Source organism: Anolis carolinensis, chromosome 5, assembly GCF_035594765.1.
Source record: "Anolis carolinensis isolate JA03-04 chromosome 5, rAnoCar3.1.pri, whole genome shotgun sequence".
Taxonomy (NCBI): Eukaryota; Metazoa; Chordata; class Lepidosauria; order Squamata; family Dactyloidae; genus Anolis; species Anolis carolinensis.
In genome coordinates this window covers 61877834-61897477 of record NC_085845.1, presented here as the reverse complement: position 1 = coordinate 61897477, position 19644 = coordinate 61877834, and the positions used below count along the sequence as shown (strand labels likewise).

The following is a 19644-nucleotide window of genomic DNA, read 5'->3' as shown; positions in this document are numbered from 1 at the left end:
GCATGATGCTGAAAAAAGCTAACCTCATCATAAGGATGGTTATCCATGAGTATGCAGTGATTCTGCTGGTGGGGGCCATTTCCCTAAACCAGTGGTTTCCAATGTTTTTTTTTGACCAGGGACTGCTTTACCAGGGCCCACTTTGACCAGGGACAACTTGACAAAGGACCACTTGACTAGGGACCACTTGAACAGGGACCACTTTGACAAGAGACCACTTTGACCAGGGATCACTCTCCAACATCAGTACCAAAAGGGTTATGAATCAGTTTTTGGTCAACTTTAGATTCGGTTTGGTTATTTGGGGTGCTGATTTGGAAAATTGAATTGATTAGACCACATTAGCTCTAGTTTCTGATACAGAACATATGCCATCCAGTAGTTGCAATCTGCTCGCCCACAGAAAACCATATTTAATAATCTAGAGCTGATGTGGTCTATCCAATGCAATGGTTAGCTCTGCGGAAAGGAGCGGAAGGAAATAAAATAAATAAATAAACAGGAAGGAGGTTCGCGGACCAGATTTTCATTCTCGTGGCCCAATGCTGGCCTGCGGCCCACAAGCTAGGAACCATTGCCCTAAACAGTCCCTACGCCACACAAAACAAAGAATAACTGAGATACTCCACAAATTGTTCATGAATATGGAAAAGCCCCAGATGCCAAGGTGTACTATGGAAATGAAGAAACATTTTTTTTTAATCTCCAATGTCTGTTTAAGCATACAAGGCAGTAACCTACCAGTGTTTCCGATAATCTCATCCCATGATCTGTCTGCCAAGATATTTAGCTGGAGAGGATTTATTAGAGGTGTCAAAGACCAAAGTCTCACAGTCGAATCTCGAGAACAAGAGGCCATGGTGAAAGGACGACTTGGGTGACAAGTTAATCCTAGAAACAAGATATTTCAATATTTGCTTTTATTCAATGCATTTTTTAGATTTGTGAAAGTTAACAAAAACGTGTAGTATCAAACATTTAAATATACTACCATAGACATCTGCACCATGATCATATACTGTGTCCAGACATGTTCCATCTCTCGTATCCCATACTTTTATTGTATAATCCCAGCTGCCTGATATTAGTAAGTAAGGTATTTCTGTATTCCACAGCAATCCTCGTACTGGTGCTTTATGTCCACTAAGAACATTTATACAGGCATCCTGGGTATAATCCCATATTCGAACAGTGCTGCAAATAAGAAGTGAAGGAAATTTACTGTAACATCTGACAATCTACAAGAATTGCTCACACCACACCTCTCAGATTTTTTTCTTCAAAGGACCCTACCTATGTAAAAGTCTGACAGGTTGTGGCAATGCAAGGAACTCTCATGTCTGCAGAAACGCCTGACTCACCTAAAAGTCGAATATTTGCAGAAGTAGATTACCAAATTCATGCATGCTGCTTTTCACACAAAAATGCACCACTCTACAATTGTATGTGAAGCTTTCATTTTATTGTTTTCCACTTCTGATCTCTTCACTACCTTTTTACCAAAATGTTTTTTTTCCCTTTTTAGCCACTATATGGTGCATATTAACCTAGAAGACACCAATCTGAAGCTGAACTTATTCACTAGCATGTGTGTGCAGCATTGCAGCTGAATATCCTGTAGCCTGCATCATAAAATGATGGAATACCTCCATATTCAGAGTTTTAAGTGAGGACAGAATTATTCTTCACACTGGAAAATACATACTGTACTACAGAGCACTGATACTACAGAGCCACTGATGTGGCTCCCGATCCCAAATTGGGTCCCCTTTGCTCAGTGTTGGGGTCATGAACAATTTGGCAACACTAACAGGTTTATTAATAACAACAAGCAGTGTTTACAATGGACTCTACAGAAAATGTTTCTACTCCACAAAAAGGAAAATCAGCATGTGTATCAGGCCTTATAAATACTGATTTATTGTCATAATCATTTGATTTTTAAACTTATTTTATATACCTATATACTTGGGGTCACATAAACATTACTTGGGCAGGAGTGGTTGTGAGTAGAAAGGACATAAGAAGCCCTGCTATACTGGTAATGCAGGAAGATATTTGCAGATAGTTGGGCAGTGATCGTTTATTTTCATGTGGTGGGTTGAAATGCTCCAGATTGCATGTTTGAATGTTGCAATGCTTGGAAGCCATTCCGGAAAGCATACATGAATGCAAAATCAAATATAAAATGTATTCATTCATACATATTTTTTCAAGAAAATGTGTTTTAGAATATCAACAAATCTTACTATTATTTTTTTGTTAATAATAAAAGGTGACAGTTTCCTTGCAATAATTAGAAAGAAAGAAAAATAGCCTTAACTATTGGTTCCAGTAAAAACTCCATTGTAATTCATGCAATAACTTCACAGTGGTCTTCAAATTTGTGGATTTTTCAGTCTTAATGGAGTCATTGTATATGTGTTTGTTATACTTTCCCTGCCACCTCGTGTCCAGAATAGCAAATTGTATGGTTTGATTTATCAATTAAAAAAAGCTTTTTAAAAAAAGAATCCCTGCTACCCTATAGAGGTCCAGCAACTGGTGATTTTTTTTGTTTTATTACGGTTGAATAAGTTGATTTAACATTCGTTCAGGTGGGACTCTGGGCAATGTTCAATTTATTTTGAAAAACATTTAAACAGAAGCAGAAGTAGTAGTAGTAGTAGTAATAAAAACAATTATAACCCTCACAATGCCTCAGTTTTTCTACATTGTTTCTCTTGTTCCCTACAGATAAATCTAGACAGCTGGAAAATCACCCAGCAGTGGTGACTTTTCCCCAAACTTTCATCTCTATACAAGTAAAATATATGTTTCCAGCTTTTGCTGAGACCTAAAGGAAAGTGAATAAAGATGGAGGTAGCATATTTTTTAAAATAAAACTTTACAGCAACTGCATTTTTATGAATTAATCAAAGCTTTGATTGATCATAGTACACAGATGGAAGGCAACTGACCCTTTGCCAAGAAAGCCACAGCTATCATGATGCATCAAGTGCATGTTGAGCAGTTCTAGATTTAGCTAACAATTAATATTTCCCTGCAAGGTTCAACATGCTACTTTCCACCATCATCCCACTAATTACTAAACCAATCTCTAAGTACAGCAAGAGCTTAGGAGACATCAGCAATACAGGTCCTCTCAGAACATAAGAGCAGGGTAATTCTAAGAAGACCAATCCTTCACTTTATTTTAAGAACATGTTTTGCAGGAAAAATTGGATATAAAATTGAATAATCATATTTTGAATGTTAGTCAAAAATTATTTTAAAAATTGAACAGCATTAACATCAAGTACAATTTATCCTCTACTGAATTAAAGGTTTTAATGTCTGTCCTTGTTAATTGTATAATCGGCACTGAATCTTTGCCGTATGTGTGTTTTGTAAGCCACTCTGAGTCCACTTCAGGGTGAGAAGGGCGGGGTATAAATACTGTAAATAAATAAGTAAATTAATTAATAAATACGATTAACTTTATTTATATCCCGCCACCATCTCCCAAAAGGGACTCAGGCAGCTTAAAAAATAGCACAGCAAAAGTGCAATACAAAACACATAGGATACAACAAAATTTGCAAAAAAAATCAATAAACAGCACCAATTAACATAAAATAACAACAAGATTAACAGAAGCAACTCAACTAAAGTACAAAAGTAATAAAGCACAACAACAGATTATAGTTAAAAACAGGCCATACAACCAAATAGCAATGGCTTTATAGTCATGAATAAAAACTAAAGGTTTATATTGCACACCACCACAATTTCTGCCCAGAATGCTCACCCGTCATCAGAACCACTGCAGAGGATTCCTTCCCTCAGAGGAGACCATCTTACGTGAAACACTTTTGCAGTATGCCCACTGAAAACTTTCAGAGGCTGATCAGAGCTAGTTGCTAGATAATAGACACGGACATTTTTATCTTCACATCCAGTAGCTATCATGTCTCTGCAAAAAGAAAAGCAATCAGTTGTAGAAGTCACTAAAATTTAGACTATAGAATTAGAAAAAATGCAATATTTTGGAAGCCTTCTTGCATTTCTTTTTATTTCAAATGTTCAATTCAACTATTGCTTTGTTAGGGTAAGAGTAAAGGTTTTCTCCTGACATTAAGTCTAGTCATGTCCGTCGGTGCTCATCTCCATTTCTAAGCTGAAGAGCCGGCATTGTCCGTAGACACCTCCAAGGTCATGTGGCTGGCATGACTGCATGGAGCGCTGTTACTTTCCCACTGGAGCAGAACCTATTGATCTATTTACATTTGCATGTTTTCGAACTGCTAGGTTGCCAGAAGCTGGGGCTAACAGTAGGAGCTCACGCTGCTCCCCGGATTCAAACTGCAGACCTTTTTGTCAGCAAGTTCAGTAGCTCAGCGGTTTAACGCAATGTGCCACCGGGAGCTCAGTTATTGTTTTTGAAATAGATACATCTCTGCTGTTACCTCTAATGGACAAACGCTTCATCCAATCAGCAAAGCAGAGGGGGGAGGTGAGATTGTGCAGTACTTTGGCCTTTCTCATCCATCTTTCTACAACCAGGAAAAGTTCTTTTTTTCAAACAAACTCCTCCTAGAATTCCCTGTGGTATATGATACCATTGTGATGAGATTCTGAGAACTGTGGTTCAAAAAAGCAACTTTCCCAATCTCTGCATCTTTCTATTTATTTTAAAATCCTTATTCAAACAAACCTATGATTCTTTCCATGACAGAAGAAAGGCCCAAAACTTTACACAAAACCTCTACTGTTATATCAACTCCTGTGATTCTGGTATTTCAGTGATGCATTACTACCTATTGGAAAGTTATACTATACTTTATCTTACCATTCAATATCCATTTTACATGTGCTAGGTGTTGGAATTCAACCCCACACTGCCCAAGTCTCCAGTCCTCAATGAGGAGTAGTTAGATCACTTAGAATAGGCTGAGGGAAATCCCTTCCCCTATGACTCCAGAATGGCAGTTAGAAAGTATCTATTTCTTTTCTCCTTTTTGTTTCTGTTCTCATTCTGATTGTTATGTAGAATGGATACTTTTGTCTATGACTTCTACTTTTTCATCTTCATGTGTGCTGTGTGTATTGAGATCTCTCTCTGCTTGTCTGTTAGGAGACATGTAACGCCTGGAGATTTTCCCTCTCTTTTGAACCCTAGAAGAGATGGAGTTAGTTAGAGTAGCTAGGACCCAGTTATTTACTATTAAGAAATGCAGTTATTATTTTTATAAATAAACCTTGTGTAATTATAAAGATTGAACTCTGGATTTTTGCTATCTAAGCTCTAAATTCTTTACAGCCACATGGCACTTCACACTCTGCTTGCTGTGAGCTGAATGCTCAACTATAAGTATCGTGTATTTTTGTATTTTGGATGCTTTGCTGTGTTTCTGGGTAATTTTCCCCTACTAATAGACAAAATTAATAACACTAAGTGCATTGCCTAAGAAGGGGAGCCTGTGCATAAATAATGTCGTTAGATCTTTGTTATAGTGAGGGTTCCTATTCTATCTCCTTTCTAATGAACCTTTAATATTTTTGGGGGGCTCACACATTTCAGCACTTTAGAAACTTTATTTTTAACTGCTGAATATTTGTTTAGCACAATGTTCCGGGCACAATGTTTCAACTGGAAATAAAAACGCAGTCCATAAAAAATTATTTGCTTTTAATATGGATTTTATTTTAACACACACAAAGATGAAGTAAATTTCATCAATATAGGAATCAGCAAAAAGCATCTAATTCTAGATACCCAAATGGACCTTTTTAGTTTCCCAGAGTCGTGTTCTGTTGTATAATCTGTACAAAACTAAATGTATTTATTATTTTGTGTCAAAAGCATTGCATAATAAATAAGTTTAAAACTCATAAAATAAAGGGATCACAAGCTGCTAAATAGTTTTAGACCAAAAACGGGCAACAGCAACTGCATTGTCTGTAGCTTTAAACAGTTCTTCCTCTGTACATGTGTCTGGGAATTATAAGCAAGCATACAAACCACTAAATGTATAATGCAGGCATTCTGCAAAATTCTTACTTGCACACTAGCGAGCAATTTTCTAAAAATGCAGCCACTTGCTTTGGCACAGTGATTGCTCTTCTTAATAACAGCATAAAAATAATCCCACAGTCCTACTGTTTTTGCCATTATGAGTTTTGAAATCCCAGTTAATGATAACACATTGAGACAAAAAAATCCATGCTGTTTCCCATGAAGCATTATGCAGCAAAGGGGAATTGATATGCTCTGGTTGCTCCATTTAGAGAAACTCTTGTTATTTTTATTGGAGTCAGGAAATAAAAGTTGACCATTAAAAAAGCTTCCTCAAATGGAAATTGTTTTCTATTATTCTGCAACTGCAACTATAGGCAGACTTGGTCAAACAAAAGGGAATGAAGAATCAATGTCTCTTTTCTCTTCTTATAAAGCAAACTATTTTTGTTTGTTATAATGAGACAAAAGAGGTATCAAAAGGAAAAGTCATCTTTGTGTTTGCTAAACAAGTAAACAAAACTCCATGGCTCTTCTCTCACAACAACTATGTTCAACCCAGCAAGCTAAAGGAAAAATATTAACCATAAAGATCTGGGGAAAAGAAAGGGAACAAAAATGGGTAGAAATAGGACATCAAAGTTTGGCACTCCAAGAAAACTCATTAAGGTCCCTTCTACACTACCATATAATCCAGATTATCAAAGCAAATAATCCACATTATCTGCTTTGAACTGGATTATATCAGTCCACACTGCCATATAATCTAGTTCAAAGCAGAAAATCGGGATTTTATATAGCAGTGTAAGGTAAAGGTAAAGGTTTTCCCCTGACATTGAGTCTAGTCGTGTCCGACTCTGGAAGTTGGCGCTCATCTCCATTTCTAAACAGAAGAGCCAGAGTTAGGGGATATGCAATAGCAATTAGAATGTGAAAGGATGGGTGCTTGTTTTGTAATTTGTACATATATAATGTGATTGGGGATGGCGTTTAATTTTGTTGTATGATGTACAATGACAATACAGTTATTCCATTCTCTTTTATGCTTCAGTTCTGTGTTCCATTGAGGCTGACCTTAAAGGCATCCAGAACTTAAGAGTAATATTTTTTCCTTACCTATGGATGTACATGCATCCATTTAAATATGCGCCTTAAGGCAACTGTTTTGTTTGGACAGTGTCTTTAAAAAGAGGGAGACGAGCAACTAGCATCTTCTGGACTTACTCCTTTTCCCCATTGCCATGCCCATTTTTCTTGTTTTGTGTGTGTACTTTTTTTAGAGCATATGCCTGAAGGCAAGGAACTGTCAAATTAACAATTGTAAGCCACTCATGTTAAGTGCTATGCACACTATCTGAACTATATAAATGATAAGAAGAAGAAAGTAAGGAATAGAATGGTAGAAGATCATGCAGTTACATGTGAAGTATGTCCCACATTAACACAGTACTACCAGATACTATTATTAGAAAATGGAAAGATTAGCTCCTTGTTTTTAACATGTGATGTATGTATTGATTGTATGACTGCTTTTCATGTTTGATTTTACAATGTGTAATTTGTCACTGTTTTTATTATTGCTGTGAGCCGCCCTGAGTCCCTTCGGGGAGATGGGGCAGGATATAAGAATAAATTTATTATTATTATTATTATTATTATTATTATTATTATTATTATTATTATTAGAAGTCAACCCTAACCCTGATGCAAATGCTTCTTGCAGCTGGTCCCAAATAGATTACCAGGTAAGGTTTAATACAATTTTGTAAGCAACTATATATCAAAAATCAGTTGTCCGTCAATCAACAAACCAAATGGAAAGACAAAAGATATTTGGAATTCACACATAAGAGAACTTTGTAGTGTTAAGTAGTTTTGAAGGGCATAACAATGCCATCTCTAAACTGGCTCAATCTAGAACAAATTTTAATAAATTTGTGGTACAGTAGAGTCTCACTTATCCAACATAAACTGGCCTGCAGATCGTTGGATAAGTGAATATGTTGGATAATAAGGAGAGATTAAGGAAAAGCCTATTAAACATCAAATTAGGTTATGATTTTACAAATTAAGCATCAAAACATCATGTTATGCAACAAATTTGATAGAAAAAGTAGTTCAATACGCAGTAATGTTATGCAGTAATTACTGTATTTACGAATTTAGCACCAAAATATCATGATATATTGAAAACATTGACTACAAAAATGTGTTGGATAATCCAGAACGTTGGATAAGTGAGTATTAGATAAGTGAGATTCTACTGTATTACTGAACTAAATCATAGCAGCAATTACAAGCTTGTTTTATAACTTAGTATTTGAAATTATGAGATAAATAATAGGAGAAAGCTTACAGAAAAGTAACTCACTTGTTGTTTTGACTCCAATCACAGCCAAAGACTGCAGCTGGATGTTTGTACTTATGAAGAACTTTGCCATCAATGGTTCGAATAATACTGAACAAATGGCAATACAGAAATAAAGATCAGAAGCTTGCATATGTTTTATGTAAAAAACATTTCAGAGATGTTATTTAATTATACTTTATGAAAAACAAAATAGATAAACATTTCTGGCAAATGCTGAAGTTGTCTCGAAATGATCACTCACCAGAATCCATCACCACTACAGGTTGCTATCCTTTTGGAATCTTTATGGCTCCATGCAATGCAGAAGATTCCATTCTTTCCATGCTTCAAAAAATGTAAAATGCCTATCAATAAGAAATAATTCACTCCTTTTTCTCTTATTTATAAATTTGGTTATGATCTACCTTTTTTTCGAAATATGATTACTAGTATTTTCCATTAGCCTTTGAATCTAGTATGTACAGTATATATCCCTCCCATAATGCATTTCCTTGTGATAAAAGGCAGATTGCCACAAAATCCAGACTGGCACTGGTTGCAGGAAGAAAGAAACCAGAATATTAAATAGCGTGTTCCACTGGTAGCCATTAGTTATAATAAAATGTACCAATAAACCAGTTCTAGATCCCAGTAAAGCTGCTATGCAAGCATTTGAAATCACAACTTGTGTTGAGATCACATTAAGTTTGGTAACCCCTATGTACTTGTTGATATGGGATCTTGGTCCATTTTATTAATAAAATCTGATTGGAAGTTTATCAAAAACACAAAAATCTGTTTGGTAGGATCCATGGACTGCATGCATCTCGAATGGATTATATCCATCCTTGCTTTCACACATACAGTAGAGTCTCACTTATCCAACATTCTGGATTATCCAACGCATTTTTGTAGTCAATGTTTTCAATGCATCATGATATTTTGGTGCTAAATTCATAAATACAGTAATTACTACATAGCATTACTGCCTATTGAACTACTTTTTCTGTCAAATTTGTTGTATAACATGATGTTTTGGTGCTTAATTTGTGAAATCATAACCTAATTTGATGTTTAATAGGCTTTTCCTTAATCTCTCCTTATTATCCAACATATTTGCTTATCCAACATTCTGCCGGCCCATTTACGTTGGATAAGTGAGACTCTACTGTACAAGAAGTTTCAACTGTAGTTCAGTAGTTAGATTTTTAACTTCCCATAATAAAGCATCATTCTGATTTACATGAAGAAGTATTATTGGGAGTTTAAAAAAAATTTTAATTGAAAAGCAAGATTTATTTTACCTCACTGAAACGGGTTATCATTTTGCCCCGTGAAACATCCCAGATGAAAGCACCATTTCTGGAAGTTGCCCCAGCTATGCAGTTCAAGTCTCCTTTGGGAAAGAAATGATAAAGTAAACAGCGGTAGAAGATTGTACATGTAACTTCTATTCTTTAACAATAGTGTACTATTTAAAACAGTGGTTCCCAGCCTGTGGTCCATGGACCACCAGCGGTCCCCAAGAACTAAAATATGGTCCGTGATCTCACCATTACTATACCGTTGCAATGAGAGTGACTGGTCTTGCAAAACCCTCTTAAAGTGCTGAAGCAACAGGGATGTTGGGAGAGAAGAGGCTGACTACCCACGAAAGGCACAACAACAAAGCTCCTGACAACTGTTTCTCCGCCTCCTCCCTCCCCCTGAGCAGAGTCGTTCCATGTGGCACCTGGAAGCGGGGCACCTTGGTGTTTTTGTGTTTAGGCCTGTTCCTGGGGTTATTTGGGGTGCTGATTCAGAAAATTGCATTGAATAGACCACATCAGCTCTAGATTATTAAATATGGCTTTCTGTGGGTGAGCAGATGGCATATGTTCTGTATCAGAAACTAGAGCTGATGTGGTCTAATCAATGCAATTTTCTGAATTAGCACCCCAGACAACCAAACCAAATCAAAAACTTGATCAAAAACTGATTCGTAACCCTTTTGGTACTAATGTTGGAGAGTGGTCCCTGGTCAAAGTAGTCCCTGGTCAAGTGATTTAAAACCACACCTTCTTGAATTGTAGTGCCGCTAGGCTCCCAAACTATATGCTTCACTTTCTCTCAACAAGAAAAAGAATGTGATTTCTTCATGGTTTTTTTTCTATAGGAGTTCTAGCATATTAAAAACATCTTCTGCTTGTCATATGTATAGTTTCAACACTTTAATGTTGTCAAAATGGAAGTTATAAACTGTTCTTCTGTTTCACTGGTGTGTTTTTAGACAATGTTTTCTTCTATTCTCTTGCACCCCAGATTCACAGATTTGAACCTGAGAGTTTCCCTTTCAACAAAAGTCATGTACACTGGTTCATCATTTATGCCTCTTTCCCAATGTGTTATCCAATGGTGATGCAGAACCCAGACAGCTCTGTCCTCCACAATCTCCCATTGCTCCCTAAAATATCCCGCAACGACCATTTTTGGGAGGCCAACTTCACATTGCAAAGTAATTTGAAATTACCCCTAAAGGAAAAGTCATTTGAAATGTGATGGTTTACTTTCCAATATTCCATTCAGAAGGAAGGGAAAGGAAAGGAAAGGAAAGGAAAGGAAAGGAAAGGAAAGGAAAGGAAAGGAAAGGAAAGGAAAGGAAAGGAAAGGGGACCCAACTGGTATATCTGCCTAGTAAGCCTGAAAGATAAATAAAAGACAGGAAGACAGAGAGAGATAAAAGAAAGAGATAAAATTGAAGGATGGGATGAAAGAGAAAGTGGGAGACTGATCTTGAGTATGTGTGTCAGCTAGTTGATATGGTCAAGAGAGAGAAAGTAAGAAAGAAAAAAAGACTAGGAAGGTTGATTGGCAAAGGATTTATCATTAACTGGTTAAGAACTGATCTCAGTAATGAATGTTGAAAAATCATGCCCTATTAATTTGGGGAAATACAATAAGATTTGCAGAATTTCTTTTTGTCTTGTATGCCAATGTTTTGTGGAGGAAATGAAGTGCAAAATAACAACCTCAGGCAGTTAAATTAAATCTTAAATTCTATTCACTATGAAGTGTTGCCACTGCCACACATTAACTGAGATTGGTAAGATAACTATGGTCTATTTCAGTGCTTCTCAACCTGTGGGTTCCCAAATGTTTTGATCTTCAACTCCCAGAAATCCTAACACCTGGTAAACTGGCTGAGATTTCTGGGAGTTGTAGGCCAAAACACCTGGTGACCCACAGGTTGAGAACCACTGATCCATTAAGTAAGCTAGAAATGCTACATCTCTGGAAAATCTTAACAGAGAAGAACTATTTATATCTATATCTATATATCTCTCTATATATATGTCGATATCTATAGACTAGGCATGCAAAACCTGAGGCCTTCCAGGTATTTTGGACTTCAGCTCCCAGAATTCCTGATCATAGAATGATAGAATCATAGAGTTGGAAGAGATTTTGTGGGCCATCCAGTCCAACCCCTTGCTTAGAAGCAGGAAAATCGCATTCAAAGCACTCCCGACTCCAGCCTCTGTTTAAAAGCCTCCCAAGAAGGAGCCTCCACCACATTCCGGGGCAGAGAGTTCCACTGTTGAACAGCTCTCACAGTTAGGAAGTTCTTCCTAATGTTCAGCTCCAACTCCATGCAGAGACATGAGAGAAGCCTCCCACAAGGATGGTTAAAACATCCAGGCATCCCCTGGGCAACGTTCTTGCAGACACCCAATTCTCTCACTCCACAAGTGACTTGCAGTTTCTCGAGTTGTTGCTGACACAAAAAAAGGTGGAATCTCCTTTCCTGTTGTTTGAAGTCATTGATCCAGGCAGAATAGAGGGGTAGTATTATTTCCCTGGATCTAGACACTATATTCCTATTTATGCAGGGCAAAATCCCACTGCTTTTTTTAGCCACCACGTCACATTGTTGGCTCATATTTAACTTGCTGTCCACGAGGATGCCAAGATCTTTTTTACATGTACTGTTGTCGATCACTGGACAAGCTGGCTAGATCTTTTGGGATTTAACAGTCCCAAACACCTGGAGGGCCACAGGTTGTGCAGCCCTGATACAGATATAGGCTAGATATAAGCTATTCAGAAATCGATGAGAAATTTCTTACCTGGAGCCCATGAAACTGAATATATTACTCCCTCATTACCAGGAGAGGTGTAGACAGCTGTTAAAGTATTTATATCCCACACCTTTATTGTTCCATCAAATGATGCTGTGGCTAGAAGGTCTGGGTTATCAGGTTTGAATTTACAATCAAAGATGGTTTCAACATGACCCTAGAACAAAAGTAAGCTCCACTGTAAGAATTGTTTTACATGTTATATTCATTAATTAAAAAGCTTTATCTGTTGACATTTCTACTATAGTTTCTTATCTCCTAGAAGAAAAAAACAAATACTAAAACAAAGAGATAATTACTGATTTTCCAGTATTTATACTGCTGTTCCACGGCAATATACAAACATAGAACACACGCAAACACTCTGTGTGTCCTTTTTTAAATTAGTATGGGAGAAAGTACAACTTAAAGGTCCAGGGGTTCCAAAGTATTTGGGGATTTAAAATAAAAGTATCTTGCATTTGGATTGAAAGTGCATTTATTTATTTACTATACTTCTACCCCATTCTTTTCACCCCGAAAGGGACTCAGGGTGGTTTACAAATTGGACACTTTGGACACCGTGCCACATTGTAAAAACACACGTATAAATACATCATTAAACAATAAACAGATAAAACATATAAATACAACAAAATTGTTAAAACTGCTAAAAACATTGCCCTAAATCTGTGGTCATCCTTCACGCTGCTGTATTTTATGTCAGTTACATAAAGTGCATTGAGTAATATTATTCTCATAGTCATACTAGTCAGACCTCGCCAACTTTCAAATAATCATTTTAGCCAACAATATAGGTGAGCAAGATATGTGTTAAGTATAGTCAAGACACTGTAATGTATGGTCCACTACAAATGAAACTGAAATTTAAAATAACAGGAAAATACTTTTTTGAAAAATCAGATAAGGATAAAAAACATTCTAAAAATTGCAGTCTCCAGCTTGACACTTCTTTTTTATCTCCAGTTATAACTGGAAATACTTCAAAAGCACTCACTGCTTGAAACTCTTTACATTTTTTCTTGCTGTGTGGAAGTTGTCAGAGTGCACAGTTATGGAAGACTATGTGCAGTTCAGGATGCACTTTATGCCAATAAAAATAGGGCAGAATAGTCTTTTCAATACCAAAATACACTTTTGGAGTAAAAAAAACCCTTTCTAAGCAGCAAACTTGTTTTGTGCACAGAAATATTGTTTTCTGCACACAATGTTTTCCATAAGGAAAATGCTATTTTAGATATCATTTTTGAGCACAAACAATCTGTGGGTTTTTCCCTCATGAAATAAGATCTGAACTGCTAAATATCACCTGTCTAGGGTACTTTTCAATAGGGCTTCCTGACATTCAAGAAACCCATTTTGATCATTTTCCAATTTTTTAAAACATATCAACCTCTATTAGAAACTACCAAACTGGGATATGTGTCAAAGAATCACAAAGTCATAGGGGGGCTCATAGCCCATTGAGTCCAACCCTCTGGATATTCAAAGAATGTAATCATGTAGTTTTGTCTTCTCTTTACATGTATGTCTAGTTTCTGCAACATTTCCTTATATGTTTTGCAGTGGAGACAGCATCAGATCTATGAAAATGAACTCTAAATACGTAGAAGGACAGTTGTATAGTGTGACTACTACTTCCCTCAACTCTGAAACTAATGCAGGCTAAAATAACATTTATTTTCTTTGCTGCCTCATCATACTGCAGAATGTTCATATTATGATAAACATGAACTCCAAGGTCTTTTCTGCATGTAGTACTGCTGAGCCATATATTCTTCTTAATATTTTATTCAAAAGGGTTTTTTTGCAATTATTTTGAAAACTACTTGTATTTTCTCAATTATTTTAGTGGATTACTATCTTAAGGTTGTTTACAAAACTTGTAACTTTCTTCCATGAGGTGATTCACTTCATCTCCAGGTATGAATGCAACAAACATCTGGGAATCATTCATATCTGATTACTGTAGAAGCTGAAAATATAAACGATTTCCCCTATAGAAACATGTGTCCAATCATGACTAAAATCACACCCAATATTTTGCAGGTACATCCACAGTAAAGACTAATTTCTGGATGATTTTAAATATGTGAACTGAACTTTAGTCAACATATCAAAAACCAGCAAACTTACCAAATCCCTAAGAAAATCCCATTTTTTGGCTCCCATGTCATAAAGTCCTACTCCACCATCCATGAAACAACACACCGCATGTCCCGGGGGTAGAGAAAATGCTTGGTTTTGAGTAAGAGATGGGGGCGGAACAGCTTCGCTTGTTGATGACATGTGATGATTTTTAGAAGGAGACTGTGAAGAACATGCTGAATTAAAAGATAAAACATATTAGCATCCCTTTTATATTTTCCAGTTTAAAAAAAACACAGTATTATTGACCACCTGTCCCTGGTAGTTAGAAGGCTATATTATGGAATTAATCACAAACTTGTCACTTGAATTACAACTTGATGTAACAATGAAAGCTATTACAAAAATGTCAACCTGTGTTAAGAATTGTTGCAGGGTGTCTCTCTGAGAGTTTCAGTTTAATTCTGTATGTTTGATAACTGTTTTTAAATAGCTGTCATAGGGTGCATCTACACTGTAACATTAATGCAGTCTGACACCACTTTAACTACTATGGCTCAAGGCTGTGGAATCCTGGGAGTTGTAGTTTGGCGAGGCACCAATATTCGTTGACAGAGTTGTAAAATTACAACTCCCATGATTCCATAACATTGAGCTCTGGCACTTAAAGTGGTGTCAAACCGAATTAATTCTATAGCATAGATGTACCCTCCAGTATATATCTACCCTTCTATGGATTCTTCACAGCTCTATTTGTACCAAGTACATTTATTTGGATGTCATTGATAAATAGCCTTTTTTAATACTCAAGTTGGTAATGCATGCTTTTGCTTTTTTCATTAAGTACAAACTCAAAAAAAGTTAAGATAAATGAGTTTTTGCTTCATACTCAAAATGATATTTAGTAATTTGGGACCACCAATGAGTTGTAAATAGGTATGAAAATAAATGAACAGCAAAAATGAGCACAGAGAATATGTTCATTACTAATTATACTATGAGATATGGCCTTTGTAACTGCACTGAGCAAAATAACACACTGCAATGATGTCAGCTTTTCCAAGCTGTTCTTCCAGAACATTTGCATTAGGTCAGGCAATTAGTAGTCCTCAAGGAACAGTTGAGAGTGAAAACCTCACCATCCCTCATTATTTGCCTTGGGTTGGTGGAAGGTACAGTCCAACATCATCTGGTGGGCTAAAAATCAGAAGCGGGAAACAATGGTGGGTGTGTGGGAGCTATTACAGCAGTGAACTGAATATGAATCCTAAGACTTTGGAAATGAACACTGGAAAGCAATGCTGACCAAGTGGAGATTAGAAGGGATCAAGATTTTAACAGTGGGAATGAGAAGAGATAGACTCATTAGCAAATTTCCTATAGTCAGCAGTTGATGGAAGCAAGGTTAATAATAATAATCATAATAAATTGTGGCAAGTTCTTGGTGGTATGGGGATACCAAGTCACCTTGTCTGTCTCTTGAGGAATCTGTATAATGACCAAGAAGCAATGATCACAAAGAGTCGGAAGCGACTGAATGAATAAACAACAAATGGCACCATCGTGTGCTATTTTGTAAGCTGCCACGATTCCCTATGGGAGGTGTTGGTGGGTGGGGTATAAATAAAGATGATGATGATGATGATGATGATGATATCATCATCATCATCATCATCATCATCATCATCATCATCATCATCATCATCATCGGTCATGAGGCACCTAACCACATTCTTGCTATTATTTCCATGTCTAGTTTGGCACTTAGCCCTTTCACTAATCTTTGTAACTCCTCAAACAAAACAACCAATAAGGATTGTAATAGTATCTTCCAGGATTTTAGCCAGGAGGAGCAGAATGTAGGGTCGCTCCTTTTGCAAAGCTAGAAGGGATTCAGTTATGGGCTTATAAAACTTTGCAAGGCAGCCTTTATCAATATATAAAGAATCACATTTTAAAAACATCTATTTTATGAGAATCTTTGATGTATTCCAATAATGCTAGGAAAGAATCTCTGTGGTTTCCTAAGGACTATACAGCCATTTACTGATCCATATTGTGTTGAAGAGATAACAATATACAAGTGCAGAACTCAAGGGGGACATTAATGCAATGATTTGGTACATATTCTCTAAGAGGAAAAACCAAAATCAAATACTTACATTTTCTCTTTGGAGGAGAACTAAGAACATGTAAACCATGGAAACCAGTTTTCTTCAGTTTAAAATTATCTATTGGTGTTGTTCGTGATACATTCCAAACACGCAAGACACCCACTTGAGAATCTGGATTATAAAGGACAAAACTCATTTCTGATTGAAGCCCAAATGATACATAATCTAATAATTTGAACAACAAGTGATACACTTAATTCTTTCAGAGATCTTTGTGTTAACAGTTATTCATATTTCTATAGATAAAAAAACTGAACGTGGATCATCTCTTTAGTAATTCTTTTCTTCAAACAAAGCAGAAGAGTAGTTTATGTTGACTTTCATCAAGTGTTACACATGAAGACAAAACTTCCATGGTGTGAAACTTCCACAACTATCACTGTAAATACATACTTCCAAACTCAACATGGAGTTCATGAGTATGTTTTCATATCAGATTGACCTCCCCTATTATGCACCATATGAGTCATCAGACTTTCTAGAGGCATGCAAAGAAAAGACAAACAGATATAATTTTCACAGCATGATTATGCTATCAAACTATATTCATTCCTCTTAAAATATTATGACTGTCTTTACTTTTAATTAACTAATCACCCAAATCACATTATAATAAAGTAAACTGCAGATAAACTGATTATTGCTGCGATGGATTGCACCCGCAGTGTTTGAGGAACTAAATACATTAGTACTGGTGGTCCAACATTGCAGGCTGGACTACCGCAATGTGCTGTACATTGGGTTGCCTCTGTACCAAGTTTGGAAATTCCAATTAGTTAAAGTCACTCCACTGGTTGGCTATTAGTTACCAGGCAAAGTACAGTGTTGATTTTGAACTTTAAAGCCTTACATTGTTTGGGTCCAGGTTATCTACTGGACTGTCTTCTCCTGCAAAATCCACTCTTGAGGACACGTAGGTCCTCTGAGGGACACTTACACCGAAAGCCAGAACCTGACTGGTGGCTGTCACCCAGAGGTCTTTTTCATCAGCCAGCCCAAGACTGTGGAATGACCTGCCAGAAGAGCTCTCACAGCTAGATCAGATGTTGGAATTTAAAACACAATTAAAGACCCATCTCTTCCAGCAGGTCTTCCCAGTCAATTTTCAATCATGAATTTTGAATTACATGCTACTATATGTCAGCTCTGTATCTGTGTTTGGTGAACGTATTTTTAACATTTTTGTGTCTTTATGTAATTTATTGTATATATTTTATGTTTATATGTTTTGAATTTGTTGTACTCCACCCCGAGCCATCAGGACACGCGGAAAATGAATAAAATAATAATAATAATAATAATAATAATAATAAATATTATTAATATTACTTATTTTACTATTTTACAAACCAACATGCGGAAATGTGTTGATTTTACCTCCAGTGATAAACATTCCAGGAGCACTAGGAACCCATGCTAAACAATGCACAGATGCTGCTGAAGTAGGAAAACTAAAGGTTGTGATACAGGAGAGAGAGTCGGAATCAACAAGACGGATGCCATTGTGCAAATTTGCAGCAAGAAGATAATCAGTTGATAGAGGATCCCATTCTAGAGCAGTCACAGGGTCTTCTTCATCTGTTCCTTCAAGTGATTCTGGCCTAAGAACATGTTTCTGGTTCTTGGAACCTTGAAAGACAAAAATAAAATTTAAACAAAAAAAAAGTTGGCACTGCAGTCTGCAGGATAAACATGCAGTCAACCCAAACATTCACTGGAACTAAAGATATAGGACCACCATAAAAGCGGAAAACTCTTTAATAAAAAGCAGCAACATTGTTTTATTTTACCTGTCTGAACACCTATATAGGAATCTCTAGGTCAGTGGTTCTCAACCTGTGGGTCCTCAGATGTTTTGGCCTTCAACTCCCAGAAACCCTAACTGCTGGTAAACTGCCTGGGATTTCTGGGAGTTGTAGGCCAAAACACCTGGGACCCACAGGCTGAGAAGCACTCATCTATAAAGTAAGCCACTGTTCTAGGTCTTCCTGCAGAACTCTGTAGTCAACCTCTTGCAGAAAGGCATTTTTCTAGTAATCTTTAGGTCCTCCGGGATAATTCCAATGCTCAATATCCAGTAGGCGTTGGCTCTGTGGGCAACGTTTAGAAGGAATTTTATCTATCATCACCTACATTTCCCCCCTTTATCTTTATGCTTCTGTTGTGCCATTATTAGGATACAGAAAGTTCTCATAAGTTCAAAATGAATTGAATACAATGAACAAAATACTGGAATATCAACAATGAAAAACACTGCTTCATTGTGCTAATTACTCAACAACGACTCAAGCTTAAATTACAGTATTGAAGGTGATTAATTGTTCTTTGGTTTCAAAACAACACTTTGTAGTGCTGGGATGAGGGCGACAAGGAACATCCACTATGATGTCCAATTAATTATATGCGTAAAGTTTAAATACAGACTAGATGCCAATATCAACAAATATAATTTTGCACCTTTTTATGTATGGCATTATGTTTTTATCTTTAATATTTTATTTGTTTTGCTTTGGGGAGGGAGGTTCCATTTTTATATGCTTCTAATACATTGTTGTAAAGTCAATGGCAATGTACATTGTAGACATAGTCATGCTGCTCTAGAAATTGTATTAATGAACAGGTGGAATTAACAACCCAAAGCACTGAATCATTCCCTTGGAGGAAGCAGCTCCCTTCATATGGATCAATGCTTTGCATGTACATGGAACTATCTTTCTAGGAAATGAAGTCAGGCAGCCGGATTAAGCAACTGCTTTATATAAATCTAAGAATTCACCCAGATCACTCCTGGGAGGCAATTGAAGGATCTTGGAAACAGAAGCCCAAACAGTGGCATCAAATAACCTTCCACTTTTGCATTGCAACACGATAGTTTACAAAGTACATTTTAACAACAATGGCTATAAGGGCAATCTT

The 19644-nt window shown here is 36.6% G+C and overlaps 1 protein-coding gene across 6 annotated transcripts in view; it reads right to left on the bottom strand.

The window, feature by feature from the left end:
* Positions 1 to 19644, bottom strand: part of wdr17 (WD repeat domain 17) — an 83784-nt gene that overhangs the window by 27225 nt on the left and 36915 nt on the right. For all 6 annotated transcript variants that reach the window (XR_010006410.1, XR_010006411.1, XR_010006409.1 and 3 more), the window contains exons 5-14: positions 18106 to 18357; positions 16717 to 16839; positions 14603 to 14790; positions 12455 to 12623; positions 9653 to 9744; positions 8611 to 8693; positions 8370 to 8456; positions 3791 to 3955; positions 992 to 1194; positions 742 to 891 (exon numbers count right to left, since the gene is read on the bottom strand). Coding sequence is in view for 3 of the 6 variants with exons in the window: in XM_008111842.3 (XP_008110049.2) it covers positions 742 to 891; positions 992 to 1194; positions 3791 to 3955; positions 8370 to 8456; positions 8611 to 8693; positions 9653 to 9744; positions 12455 to 12623; positions 14603 to 14790; positions 16717 to 16839; positions 18106 to 18357 (1512 nt within the window). In the remaining 3 variants the exon portion in view is untranslated. The remainder of the gene's footprint in view (positions 1 to 741; positions 892 to 991; positions 1195 to 3790; positions 3956 to 8369; positions 8457 to 8610; positions 8694 to 9652; positions 9745 to 12454; positions 12624 to 14602; positions 14791 to 16716; positions 16840 to 18105; positions 18358 to 19644) is intronic.